Source organism: Pseudophryne corroboree, chromosome 11 (assembly GCF_028390025.1).
Source record: "Pseudophryne corroboree isolate aPseCor3 chromosome 11, aPseCor3.hap2, whole genome shotgun sequence".
NCBI lineage: Eukaryota > Metazoa > Chordata > Amphibia > Anura > Myobatrachidae > Pseudophryne > Pseudophryne corroboree.
Genome location: NC_086454.1, coordinates 90,875,364 through 90,890,186, shown reverse-complemented (window position 1 = coordinate 90,890,186; position 14,823 = coordinate 90,875,364). Strand labels below are relative to the sequence as shown.

Below are 14,823 nucleotides of genomic sequence, written 5' to 3'. Positions count from 1 at the left end.
CACGTTCACTCACGGCCAAGAGATCACAGGCAGGCACGTTATTGGCTGTTAACTAAAGTAATGATTCGCTATAGCGTAGCAAACGCTCGGGACCACGAGGAGATCACCAGCGGAGCTGGCGCTCACTATATTAAACCTTTGTATCTAAACCATAACCAGTGTATTGTGCAGTAAAACCTTAGTGTAATGTTAGAGAGTAAATGCAACACAGTATAACCTTATTACCTTAAAAGCTGTTTGAGCGTCACCGACGCTCTGAGAATACTTAATACTATAAGAAACACACAGATACCGTGCTCAGGGTCCAACGCCTAAAATATATATTATGAATGCTATACTTGCAAAAGAGTTTAACACAATACAAGTCATACACTACAATATAACATAGACTACCTAACCAGATAACTACACAGGAAATACAATACAATACAATTTAAGGGAAAATGAGTGAGAAAGAGAAGGAGAGAGAGAGAGAGAGAGAGAAATTGAGAGAGATTGGCCCACAATAACAAGAAGATCAATATAGTTGCGGAGAAACACTTACGCACAAGGGGAAACGATCGCATGCGCCTCGATATCCAGCTCCCGATTATCAGCAATGAGAACCGTTGAAGAGAGTGAACTGGATATGGTCGGCCTGCCTATTTATGCCCCACACACAATACAATTCAATGGTCCCTACAATCTCATTGTTCATTGGACACAGGAATTCGGCTTCGCATTATAACAAAAGGTCATAGGTTGATTCATACAGGTGGGCTGTGACTATTTCCAACTGCTCAGGTGGGAGGGAAACTGGGTTTCCCGCCGCATGGGTAATAAAGTGCAAATAAAGTAAATGTTCATAAACTTCTTATGTCCATAACTATTCGCACGAGCGATTGATCTGCTTCAAACCAACACCGGAATATTTCTAATTAAATATTCTTCCGATGGATACTAAACACCACTGTATTACTCCTGTCTGACCCTTCGTATCAAACAAAGAGGGATTTCTCTGTTCATGAACATTCTATATTAACCAAACTTTCAGAATCTATCAAAGGGACCATGATCTACAAAATACATTATTAGTGAAAATATGTAATGATTGAGTCGCACGCTACGATCGCATAAACTCTACCGTAAATACGCATACCATGCGCCTGCGGGTGCCCGCGACTGTGAGTATGCGCACGTACGGGAGAGCGTACGCATGCGCAGCACGGACCTGTGTGAGGTGCAAATATAGTAGTGTGCATAGAGATATTTTTCTGACTTTGACAATATGTATCAAGGGGCCCAGAACATGCACTACTGGTTAGCTAAGCCTCTAAGCATGGGCCCTTATCACTGCATTTTCCCGGTGGGCCCTCCATGACCCAGTCCGACACTGCCTGCGCATGTGCAGTGAGCGCACAGACACTACTCTGTACAAACACAATAGGGATGCATACGCCGCGCAACTTAGACACCTGCGCAGTAAAGGAAAAACGCATGTCTGCATCCAACATCGACATTGTGTTACTCAGAATCAGGCCCTTGGTATCCTATACTTACTATACCTGTGCGCTAAAGCGGGCCATACACTGCATGATAATTACGCAAATCAGCCAACCAAATGACGATTATCGTTTAGTGTATGATACTGAGCAATGATCCCTCGCAGCCTGGAGAGGGCTGAGAAATGTGTAATTCTGGACTATTCTGTTTCATTTTCAAACCTGTCCGGTCAACCTGACCATTCTCCATCTACCTTTACAGTAGCACATCTATAGTGGGTGCAGGATATGCATTGCACCTTGGTGGTCATTCAGAGTTGATCGCTAGCTGCATTCGTTTGCTGTGCAGCGATGTGGCAAAAAAAGGCACTTCTGCGCATGCGTATGCGGCACAATGCGCACGCGCGATGTACTATTACAACGAATGATGTCGTTTCACACAAGGTCTAGCGAAGCATTTCAATCGCACTGCTGGCCGCAGAGTAATTGACATTAAGTGGGCGTTTCTGGGTGTCAACTGACCATTTTCAGGGAGTGTTCGAAAAAACGCAGGCGTGCCAGGGAAAACGCAGGCGTGGCTGGGCGAACGCAGGGCGTGTTTGTGACGTGAAAACAGGAACTGAAAAGTCTGAAGTCATCACAAGAGCTGAGTAGGTATTGAGCTACACTAAAACTGCACAAAAATACTTTGTAGCCGCTCTGCGATCCTTTTGTTCGCACTTCTGCTATGTTAAAATACACTCCCAGTGGGAGGCGGCATAGCGTTTGCACGGCTGCTAAAAACTGCTAGAGAGCGATCAACTCGGAATGACCCCCCCTGGTCTCCTATGTCAAGGGGTGCCCACACTGCACACCCCTCATGCATATTTAATACTCACCTCTCTGGTGTCCCACGTTAGCAGCTCTGCAAAAATCACCAGGAAAATGATGCGGTGGCCATTTTGCTGGCAATTTGCACATGCACGGTGCCCGAGTCTACTCACCTGTGTCGGCCACTAGAGAGAAGGGGGCCCATGCGAAGACTGCACGTGGGTCCCCTCCTCTCTGATTGCGCCATTTCACCTTCAGTCTGTGAAAGGCCCATTTGTGATTTTATGCAAATGCCACTACAAAATCCTTCCCTGGTACACTGACGTATCTACAATGGGTGAAAGGTGTGCGGTGCACAAGATCCCCTGGGTCAAGGGGGGCCCACACACTGCACACCCTGCACCCATTTAATTATACTCACCTCTCCGTCGGCTAAGTGCTAGAGGCACAGCGTAAAAAATCACTCTGAAAATGGCCGCTGCGGCTTCTTTCCGTTGATTCGCACATGTGCAATAGAGATGTTCACGGAAATGCTGCGCTGGAGCAATGTTCCCGGAGTCCAGCACATGGGGGGTAATTCCAAGTTGATCGCAGCAGGATTTTTGTTAGCAATTGGGCAAAACCATGTGCACTGCAGGGGAGGCAGATATAACATGTGCAGAGAGAGTTAGATTTGGGTGGGGTGTATTCAATCTGCAATCTAAATTGCAGTGTAAAAATAAAGCAGCCAGTATTTACCCTGCACAGAAATAAAATAACCCACCCAAATCTAACTCTTTCTGCACATGTTATATATGCCTCCCCTGCAGTGCACATGGTTTTGCCCAATTGCTATCAAAAATCCTGCTGCGATCAACTTGGAATTACCCCCATGGAACAATGCCAGAGTCTACTGCGTCATCGTAGAGGAGGGGGCCCAATCGGAGACATGCTAGGTGTCCCTGTTCTAGACTACGTTGAGCAGTATGGTATATGGACACATTTATATTTATTTATTTGACTGCGACATCTCTAATAAAGTAGGCTGACCATATTTTTCCCTTTGACCTGGGACACTCATGAATTACAATGCACAAAATGGTAAGCTGCTCAATCAGATCGTGATGTCACTCAGGTGCTAAAAGGGAGGGGTAATTCTGTGTAGGACCCCGGACCCATACCTAGTATTAGGGACCCCCAGTGACGGAGAAGCCTTGTCGATCGGCCTGGGCAGGGACGGATCTAGACTTTTCTTTTAGGGTGGGCGGTTTATTTATTCCTGACTCCTCCCCTACACTCATTACTCCTCCCACTTCCCATACCAACTGTCCATTAATGCTCTAAAGAGCATATAAAGCATTGCCAGGCTGCACATGTGCTTCTTATGTAGCACACACAACCGGGCACATGTAACTACTAACACACCGATGGGCAGCACACACTGCCTAAGGTGGGGGTGACAGCATGTGATGATGGCAGATGGGGCTAGGGGCCCCAGGGACACGGAGGATGGGGAGGGATGTCAGTGCAGCCACACACCATCACCTGGCAGCAGCCCCCGCCTCATGTAAGTAGGCGTGGCTATGACTGTTAGGGGGGGCGTTTGCCCCGTTCGTTCCCCCCTGGATCTGGCCCTGGGCATGGGGGCTTAACCCTATATCTGCAGATATACGCAACTAAGATCTCCGTATTATCTGACTATTATGTAGTAATATTTCTCTAACGTCCTAGTGGATGCTGGGGACTCCGTCAGGACCATGGGGAATAGCGGCTCCGCAGGAGACAGGGCACAAAAGCAAGCTTTTAGGATCACATGGTGTGTACTGGCTCCTCCCCCTATGACCCTCCTCCAAGCCTCAGTTAGGTTTTTGTGCCCGTCCGAGAAGGGTGCAATCTAGGTGGCTCTCTTAAAGAGTTGCTTAGAAAAAGTTTTTAGGTTCTTTATTTTCAGTGAGTCCTGCTGGCAACAGGCTCACTGCATCGAGGGACTTAGGGGAGAGAATTTCAACTCACCTGCGTGCAGGATGGATTGGATTCTTAGGCTACTGGACACCATTAGCTTCAGAGGGAGTCGGAACACAGGTCTCGCCCCGGGGTTCGTCCCGGAGCCGCGCCGCCGACCCCCTTGCAGATGCTGAAGATTGAAGAGGTCCGGAACCAGGCGGCAGAAGACTTTTCAGTCTTCCTCAGGTAGCGCACAGCACTGCAGCTGTGCGCCATTGTCTGTCAGCACACTTCCCACAGCGATCACGGAGGGTGCAGGGCGCGGGGGGGGGCGCCCTGGCAGCAATGTAGAATACCTGTATGGCGAAAAATACATCACATATAGCCCTTGAGGCTATATGGATGTATTTAACCCCTGCCAGACTTCACAATCTCCGGAGAAGAAGCCCGCCGAAAAGGGGGCGGGGCCTATTCTCCTCAGCACACAGCGCCATTTTCCCTCACAGAAAGGCTGAGGGGAAGGCTCCCAGGCTCTCCCCTGCACTGCACTACAGAAACAGGGTTAAAACAGAGAGGGGGGGGGCACTGATTTGGCGATATACATATATATTAAATGCTATATGGGAGGAACACTTATATAAGGGTTGTCCCTGTATAATTATAGCATTTTGGTGTGTGCTGGCAAACTCTCCCTCTGTCTCCCCAAAGGGCTAGTGGGTCCTGTCCTCTATCAGAGCATTCCCTATGTGTGTGCTGTATGTCGGTACGTGTGTGTCGACATGTATGAGGAAAATGTTGGTGAGGAGGCGGAGCAAATTGCCTGTAATGGTGATGTCACTCTCTAGGGAGTCGACACCGGAATGGATGGCTTACTTATGGAATTACGTGATAATGTCAACACGCTGCAAGTGGGTTGATGACATGAGACGGCCGGCGAACAAATTAGTACCGGTCCAGGCGTCTCAGACACCGTCAGGGGCTTGTAAACGCCCATTTACCTCAGTCGGTCGACATAGACCCAGACACGGACACTGATTTCAGTGTCGACGGTGAAGAAACAAACGTATTTTCCTTTAGGGCCACACGTTAAGGGCAATGAAGGAGGTGTTACATATTTCTGATACTCCAAGTACCACAAAGAAGGGTATTATGTGTGAGGTGAAAAAACTACCTGTAGTTTTTCCTGAATCAGATAAATTAAATGAAGTGTGTGATGATGCGTGGGTTTCCCCCGATAGAAAATTATTGGCGGTATACCCTTTCCCGCCAGAAGTTAAGGCGCATTGGGAAACACCCCTCAGGGTGGATAAGGCGCTCACATGCTTATCAGAAAAATATCCTAAAAAGTATACACACACATGCTGGTGTTATACTGTGACCAGCGATCGCCTCAGCCTGGATGTGCAGAGCTGAGGTGGCTTGGTCGGATTCCCTGACTAAAAATATTGATACCCTTGACAGGGACAGTATTTTATTGACTATAGAGCATTTAAAGGATGCATTTCTATATATACGAGATGCGCAGAGGGATATTTGCACTCTGGCATCAAGAGTAAATGCGATGTCCATATCTGCAAGAAGATGTTTATGGACACGACAGTGGTCAGGGGATGCAGATTCCAAACGGCACAAAGATGTATTGCCGTATAAAAGGGGAGGAGTTATTTGGGGTCGGTCCATGGGACCTGGTGGCCACGGCAACTGCTGGAAGATCCACCGTTTTTTACCCTAAGTCACATCTCTGCAGAAAAAGACACCGTCTTTTCAGCCTCAGTCTTTTCGTCCCTATAAGATATCTGCCCAGGGATAGAGGAAAGGGAAGAAGACTGCAGCAGGCAGCCCATTCCCAGTAACAGAAGCCCTCCACCGCTTCTACTAAGTTCTCAGCATGACGCTGGGACCGTACAGGACCCCTGGATCCTACAAGTAGTATCAAAGGGGCACAGATTGGAATGTCGAGGCGTTTCCCCCCTCGCAGGTTCCTGTAGTCTGCTGTACCAATGTCCCCCTCCGACAGGGAGGCAGTATTGAAAACAATTCACAAGCTGTATTCCCAGCAGGTGATAATAAAATTACCCCTCCTACAACAAGGAAAGGGGTATTGTTCCACACTATAGGGTGGTACTGAAGCCAGAAGGCTAGGTGAGACCGATTCTAAATCTGAAAAATTTGAACACTTACAAGGGTTCAAATCCAGATGGAGTCACTCAGAGCAGTGATAGCGAACTGGGAACAAGGGGACTATATGGTGTCCCGGGACATCAGGGATGCTTACCTCCATGTCCCAAAATTTGCTTTTCTCACCAAGGGTACCTCAGGTTCGTGGTACAGAACTGTCACTATCAGTTTCAGACGATGCCGTTGGAGTGTCCAAGGCACCCCGGATCTTTACCAAGGTAATGACCGAAATGAGGATTCGTCTTCAAAGAAAATGGACGACCTCCTGATAAGAACAAGGTCCAGAGAACAGTTGGAGGTCGGAGTAGCACTATCTCAAGTAGTTCTACGACAGCACGGGTGGATTCTAAATATTCCAAAACCGCAGTTGTTCCGACGACACGTCTGCTGGTCCTAGGGATGATTCTGGACACAGTCCAGGAAAAGGGTGTTTCTCCCAGAGGAGAAAGCCAGGGAGTTATCCGAGCTAATCGGGATCCTCCTAAAACCAGGAAAAGTGTCAGTGCATCATTGCACAAGAGTCCTGGTAAAAAATGGTGGCTTATTACGAAGCGCTTCCATTCGGCAGATTTCACGCAAGAACTCTTCAGTGGGATCTGCTGGACAAATGGTCCGGATCGCATCTTCAGATGCATCAGCGGATAACCCTATATCCAAGGACAAGGGTGTCTCTCCTGTGGTGATTACAGAGTGCTCATCTTCTAGAGGGCCGCAGATTCGGCATTCAGGATTGGATGCTGGTATCCACGGAGGCCAGCCTGAGAGGCTGGGGAGCAGTCACACAGGGAAAAAATTTCCAGGGAGTGTGATCAAGTCTGGAGAATTCTCTCCACATAAATATACTGGAGCTAAGAGCAAATTTGTAATGCTATAAGCTTAGCAAGGCCTCTGCTTCAAGGTCAGCCGGTATTGATCCAGTGGGATAACATCACGGCAGTCGCCCACGTAAACAGATAGGGCGGCACAAGAAGCAGGAGGGCAGTGGTCAAAACTGCAAGGATTTTTCGCTAGACGGAAAATCATGTGATAGCACTGTCAGCAGTGTTCATTCCGGGAGTGGACGACTGGGAAGCAGACTTCCTCAGCAGGCACGACCTCCACCCGGGAGAGTGGGAACTTCATCGGGAAGTTTTCCGCATGATTGTGAACCGTTGGGAAAGACCAAAGGTGGAAATGATGGCGTCCCGCCCGAACAAAAAACGGGACAGGTATTGCGCCAGGTCACGAGACCTTCAGGCGATAGCTGTGGACGTCCTGGTAACACCGTGGGTGTAACAGTCGGTGTATGTGTTCCCTCTTCAGCTTCTCATAACCAAGGTATTGAGAATTATAAGACGTAGAGGAGTAAGAACTATACTCGTGGCTCCGGATTGGCCAAGAGGGACTTGGTACCCGGAACTTCAAGAGATGCTCACAGAGGACTAATGGCCTCGGGAGCTAAGATGGGATTTGCTTTCAGCAAGAACCATGTCTGTTCCAAGAGGAACCGTGGCATCTGCCTCTAAGAAAGGACCTGCTCCAGCAGGGACCTTGTCTGTTCCAAGACTTACCGCGACTGCGTTTGACGGCATGGCGGTTGAACGCCGGATCCTAAGGGAAAAGGCATTCCGGAAGAGGTCATACCTACCCTGGTCAAAGCCAGGAAGGAGGTGACCGCACAACGTTATCACCACATGTGGTGAAAATATGTTGCGTGGGTGAGGCCAGGAAGGCCCCACGAAAAAATTTCAACTAGGTCGATTTCTGCACTTCCTGAAAACAGGAGTGTCTATGAGCCTCAAATTGGGGTCCATTAAGGTTCAAGTTTCGGCCCTGTAGATTTTCTTCCAGAAAAAATTGGCTTCAATTCCTGAAGTCCAGACGTTTGTCAAGGGAGTATTGCATATACAGCCCCTTGTGTGCCTCCAGTGGCACCGTGGGATCTCAACGTAGTGTTGGGATTCCTCAAATCATATTGGTTTGAACCGATCAAATCTGTGGATTTGAAATATCTCACATGGAAAGGGACCATGTTGTGGCCCTGGCCTCGGCCAGGCGATTGTCAGAATTGGGGGCTTTGTCTTAAAAAAAGCTCATATTTGTTTTTCCATTCGGACAGGGCAGAACTGCGGACTCGTCCCCAGTTTCTTCCTAAGGTGGTGTCAGCGTTTCGCCTGAAACAACATATTGTGGTGCCTGCGGCTACTAGGGACTTGGAGGACTCCAAGTTGCTAGACGTTGTCGGGGCCCTAAAAATATATATATATATATATATATATATATATATATATTTCCAGGACGGCTGGAGTCAGAAAGTCTGACTTGCTGTTTATATTGTATGCACCCCAAAAGATGGGTGCTCCTGCTTCTAAGCAGACTATTGCTCGTTGGATTTGTAGTACAATTCGCATTGCACAGTCTGTGGCAGGCCTGCCACAGCCAAAATCTGTCAATGCCCATTCCACGAGGAAGGTGGGCTCATCTTTGGCGGATGCCCGAGGGGGTCTCGGCTTTAAAATTTTGCCGAGCAGCTACGTGGTCAGGGGGGAACACGTTTGTAAAATTCTACAAATTTGATACCCTGGCTGAGGAGGACCTGGAGTTCTCTCATTCGGTGCTGCAGAGTCACCCGCACTCTCCCGCCCGTTTGGGAGCTTTGGTATAATCCCCATGGTCCTGACGGAGTCCCCAGCATCCACTAGGACGTTAGAGAAAATAAGATTTTACTTACCGATAAATCTATTTCTCGTAGTCCGTAGTGGATGCTGGGCGCCCATCCCAAGTGCGGATTGTCTGCATTACTTGTACATAGTTATTGTTACAAAAATCGGGTTATTATTGTTGTGAGCCATCTTTTTTAGAGGCTACTTCATTGTAATCATACTGTTAACTGGGTTCAGATCACAAGTTGTACGGTGTGATTGGTGTGGCTGGTTTGGGTCTTACCCGGGATTCAAGATCCTTCCTTATTGTGTACGCTCGTCCGGGCACAGTACCTAACTGAGGCTTGGAGTAGGGTCATAGGGGGAGGAGCCAGTACACACCATGTGATCCTAAAAGCTTGCTTTTGTGCCCTGTCTCCTGCTGAGCCGCTATTCCCCATGGTCCTGACGGAGTCCCCAGCATCCACTACGGACTACGAGAAATAGATTTATCGGTAAGTAAAATCTTATTTTTTCACTCGGTGTGCATTAGGGAACACATTGTTTTTTCCTACACTCATGAATTACACAGGTTCTGTGGCTGCTTAAAACCAGGTGAAATACAGGCTTGTAGTCAGCCAGTCACAGAACCTGTGTAATTCATGAGTGTCCCAGGTTAAAGGGATAAAAGAGCAAGGGAAGCATTGCCATTATTATTCATACATCCTCTTGTCTTAGCTGGTTGTACATCTTGCACCCTGACAACGCCCAATGTGTTGCTTTGTGTACATGATCGCTGCAGAGTATTGCAGGTTACTCGCACAGTAAATGGGTTAAAGCGGATGATGTCACCGATGTAAACAACCGCTCCTGGGTTGCCATGGCGATAGTACTTGCTGCGGGCGCCAGGTGGCGCTGTTCTGCCGGATGCGCTGCTCTGGGATCGGCTGCTACTGCCTGTTTCCCTCAGGCTGCTGCAGCTGGAGCGACATGTTAGGAGGGGAGCGGGCGGCGGCGGCGGTGGTGTGTGCACGGCGGGACCGAGCGAGGCCAGGGCGCCGCACCGACAGGACCAGCATGACCTCGCCAGCGAGGTACTGAGCAGCGAGAAGCCGCCCGGAGTGAGGCAGAAGGACAGTGACGGTGCTCTGGGCTGGGACAAGATGGCAGAGGCCGGAGCGAGCTGAGTATGCAGAGGGGCCCCGCGCACTGCCTGACATGTCCGGCACAGCCCTGCACGCTGCACCTCCTCCTGCTCTATGAAGGTAATGGGCTGGAAGCGTCTAGGGCACTGCGGGACATTGGCACAAGGGAGACGGGCTGCTGCTCGGCGACTCATAGGTGGCTGGGGGGTACTCTAGCGGGATATGTGGGGTGCTGAACAGTGTGCGTGTGTGTGTGGGGGGGAGATACTGAAAAGTGTGTGTGGGTGAGGGGGGATTCTGTACAGTGTGTTTGTAAGTGGGGGTGCTTGTGTGGGGGTTGCTGCTCAGGGTGTGTGTGTGTGTGTTTGTGAGGGGGGGCTGCTGCTCAGGGCGTGTGTGGGGCTGCTGCTCAGGGTGTGTGTGTGTGAGGGGGGGCTGCTGCTCAGGGTGTGTGTGTGTGGGGGGGCTGCTGCTCAGGGTGTGTGTGTGTGGGGGGGCTGCTGCTCAGGGCGTGTGTGGGGGTGCTGCTCAGGGTGTGTGTGTGGGGGTGCTGCTCAGGGTGTGTGTGTGGGGGTGCTGCTCAGGGTGTGTGTGTGTGAGGGGGTGCTGCTCAGGGTGTGAGGGGGTGCTGCACAGGGTGTGGGGGGGTGCTGCTCAGGGCATGTGTGTGTGGGGGGGTGCTCAGGGCGTGTGTGTGTGCGCGCTCAGGGCGTGTGTGTGTGGGGGGTGATCAGGGCGCGCGTGTGTGTGGGGGGGGTGCTGCTCAGGGAGCGTGTGTCTGTTGGGGAGTGCTGCTCAGGGCGCGTGTGTGTGTGTGTGGGGGGGCTGCTCAGGGCGTGTGTGTGTGGGGGGGTTGCTGCTCAGGGTGTGTGTGTGAGGGGGTGCTGCTCAGGGAGTATTTATGTGTGGGGTTTCAGCCCAGTGTGTGTGTGTGTGTGGTGGGGGGGTGCTGATTAGTGTGTGTGGGGGTGTGTGGTGCTGTTGAGTTTGTGTGTGTTGGGGGGGGGGGGGGGGGGGGCGCTGATGAGTTTGTGTGTGTTGGGGGGGGGGGCGCTGATGAGTTTGTGTGTGTTGGGGGGGGGGGGCGCTGATGAGTTTGTGTGTGTTGGGGGGGCGCTGATGAGTTTGTGTGTGTTGGGGGGGCGCTGATGAGTTTGTGTGTGGGGGGGCTCTGATGAGTTTGTGTGTGTTGGGGGGGCGCTGATGAGTGTGTGTGTGTTGGGGGGGCGCTGATGAGTGTGTTGGGGGGGGCGCTGATGAGTGTGTGTGTGTTTGGGGGCGCTGGTGTGTGAGTGTTGGGGGGCGCTGATGAGTGTGTGTGTGTGTGTTGGGGGGCGCTGATGAGTGTGTGTGTGTTGGGGGGGGCGCTGATTGTGTGTGTGTGTTGGGGGGGCGCTGATTGTGTGTGTGTGTTGGGGGGGCGCTGATTGTGTGTGTTGGGGGGGGCGCTGATTGTGTTTGTGTGTGTTGGGGGGGCGCTGATTGTGTGCGTGTGTGTTGGGGGGGGGCGCTGATTGTGTGCGTGCGTGTTTGGGGGGGGGGGCGCTGATTGTGTGTGTGCGTGTTTGGGGGGGGTGCTGATTGTGTGTGTGTTGGGGGGGGCGCTGATTGTGTGTGTGTGTTGGGGGGGCGCTGATTGTGTGTGTTGGGGGGGCGCTGATTGTGTGTGTGTGTTGGGGGGGCGCTGATTGTGTGTGTGTGTTGGGGGGGCGCTGATTGTGTGTGTGTGTTGGGGGGGCGCTGATTGTGTGTGTGTGTGTTGGGGGGGCGCTGATTGTGTGTGTGTGTGTTGGGGGGGCGCTGATTGTGTGTGTGTGTGTTGGGGGGGCGCTGATTGTGTGTGTGTGTGTGTGTGTGTGTTGGGGGGGCGCTGATTGTGTGTGTTGGGGGGGCGCTGATTGTGTGTGTGTTGGGGGGGCGCTGATTGTGTGTGTTGGGGGGAGCGCTGATGTGTGTGTTGGGGGGGCGCTGATTGTGTGTGTGTGTTGGGGGGGCGCTGATTGTGTGTATTGGGGGGGCGCTGATTGTGTGTGTGTTGGGGGGGCGCTGATTGTGTGTGTGTGTTGGGGGGGCGCTTATTTTGTGTGTGTGTTGGGGGGGCGCTGATTGTGTGTGTGTGTGTTGGGGGGGCGCTGATTGTGTGTGTGTGTGTTGGGGGGGCGCTGATTGTGTGTGTGTGTGTTGGGGGGGCGCTGATTGTGTGTGTGTGTGTTGGGGGGGCGCTGATTGTGTGTGTGTTGGGGGGGCGCTGATTGTGTGTGTGTTGGGGGGGCGCTGATTGTGTGTGTGTTGGGGGGGCGCTGATTGTGTGTGTGTGTGTTGGGGGGGCGCTGATTGTGTGTGTGTGTGTTGGGGGGGCGCTGATTGTGTGTGTGTGTGTGTTGGGGCGCTGATTGTGTGTGTGTGTGTGTGTTGGGGCGCTGATTGTGTGTGTGTTGGGGGGGCGCTGATTGTGTGTGTGTTGGGGGGGCGCTGATTGTGTGTGTGTTGGGGGGGCGCTGATTGTGTGTGTGTGTTGGGGGGGGCGCTGATTGTGTGTGTGTGTTGGGGGGGCGCTGAGTGTGTGTGTGTTGGGGGGGCGCTGATGTGTGTTGGGGGGGCGCTAATGTGTGTGTGTGTTGGGGGAGCGCTGATGTGTGTGTTGGGGGGCACTGATGTGTGTGTGTGTGTGTGTGTGTTGGGGGAGCGCTTGTGTGTGTGTGTGTGTGTGTTGGGGGAGCGCTGATGTGTGTGTGTGTGTTGGGGGGCGCTGATGTGTGTGTTGGGGGGCGCTGATGTGTGTGTTGGGGGGGCGCTGATGTGTGTGTGTGTTGAGGGGGCGCTGATGTGTGTGTGTGTGTTGGGGGGGCGCTGATGTGTGTGTGTGTTGGGGGGGCGCTGATGAGTGTGTGTGTTGGGGGGGCGCTGATGAGTGTGTGTGTGTTGGGGGGGCGCTAATGTGTGTGTTGGGGGGCGCTGATGTGTGTGTGTGTGTTGGGGGGGCGCTTATGTGTGTGTGTTGGGGGGTTGCTGATGTGTGTGTTGGGGGGAGTATGCTGATCAGTTTAAGTGGAGGGTTACTGGTGTGTGTGGGGGGGAATGTGGGTTTGCTGAACAGTGAATGCTTGTGTGGAAGTGCTGATCAGTCGGAGTGGGGGGTGCTGATCTGTCTGCGTCTGTGGATGGGGGTGCTGATCTGTCTGTGTGTGGGTGGTGGGGGGGGGCAGGTTTGCTGATCAGTGTATGAGTGTGGAAGTGCTGATCGCTCTGCGTGGGGGGAGGGTTCTGAACAGTGTGTTCGGTGGGGAATCCTGCCGAGTGTGTGGTGTTGTAGAAAGTTTGTGTGGAGGGGTGCTCGAGATCAGTGTGTTTAGTTACTAAATATAATTGCATGTGTGGATCGCTGAGCACAATGTGTGTGTAGTGGGCTCTGACCATGAATGTGAGGGTGTGGGGAGTGTGTATATGAAGAAGGGGCCACTGCACGTTAATGTGGGTTTAGGTTTTTCCTGTGCTAGAACAAAAGGATGTGAGTACTTGTAGGGGTGTTCAGGAAAGGTGTTCAGACCTATAATAGGTGTAATAGTTTTGGGTGGAGTTTGGGAGAGGAGTGACGGAACAACAGCTTAAATACAGGCATAGGGAACAGTCATTGTTGGCTCTCTAGAGACTCCATGGAGTTACCTTTAGGGAGAAAACTGCTGATATAGGGAAAATGCAATGAAGGTTGTAAGAGTGCTGGATTAGAATGGGGTCTAATTTGAGAGTGCAAGACTAGAATTGGGGTTAATTTCAGAGTACCAGACTTGGTAATGGGGGTTGGTGGTTTGAGAGTCGTGTTTTTGTATAAAGGATTATATTCATCTGTCTGTATATCTCTCATGTAACGTCAGACGTGGAATTGAGGGGGTGGTGCGTCAGTGCGAGACTGGCATGTGGCGTTATCAGAGAAGGCTTTCAAAACAGGCAAAATGTTCTTAATATGTAGATTTGTTGGAAGGACTTTTTGGCTAGAACCTATGTTGCAGTCTAGAGAGGAAAGAAGCCTTAATGTATTAATTGTTTGTTGCGCTGTAATGTGCTGTTACTGAAATTGTTATTTCAGATTACATTATTATATGGTTTGTCTGTAATATACAGTTATGCAGTTGCTGCTTTTATGTTCTTTTGACATTTTGTCCGGTTGGATGTGATACAGTATGAATAATGGTTCACTTTGTATTCTTACCACCAACCTCTGTACCTCTCTTATTTAACATTTCCGTTTCAGTGTTTTACCTGTATATCCGGTATCTGTCATGGTGAAATGTTTCCTTCATGTATTAGATTAGGCCAAGATTACTAAAGTCGGTCCTTAAGTCGCCCAAACAGGATACTGTTGGCACTTATAATGCAACACCAAATGTTCTATCAATATGGTTAAAATGTTAACATTGTGTCAATGATTTAGGTTAGAGGTAGATGTATGTACATTGTGAGAGCTGACATAACTTGTGTATCCCCACCCCACCCCACCCCAACAGCCCAGCTATTAAAGTCATCTGTGCATAGCCTTAAAACCTGGACTGGTAGGGTGCCTTGAAGGGGTGTGGTTCATCAAATCGACAGTGTCTAGGTCGACCACTATAGGTCGACAGTCACTAGGTCGACATGGATGGAAGGTCGACAGGGTTTCTAGGTCGACAG

The 14,823-nt window shown here is 50.9% G+C and overlaps 1 protein-coding gene across 3 annotated transcripts in view; it reads left to right on the top strand.

Moving 5' to 3' along the window:
* Window positions 1-9,948: 9,948 nt before the first annotated feature.
* Window positions 9,949-14,823, top strand: part of HIPK3 (homeodomain interacting protein kinase 3) — a 159,927-nt gene continuing 155,052 nt past the window's right edge. The window contains exon 1 of one of the 3 annotated variants that reach the window (XM_063944518.1): window positions 9,949-10,278. In XM_063944518.1, coding sequence (XP_063800588.1) covers window positions 10,203-10,278 — 76 coding nt within the window. In that variant the 5' untranslated portion in view covers window positions 9,949-10,202. Of the gene's footprint in view, window positions 10,279-13,443; window positions 13,667-14,823 lie in introns of those variants that run through there. The other 2 variants (XM_063944520.1, XM_063944519.1) reach the window with 2 other exon arrangements.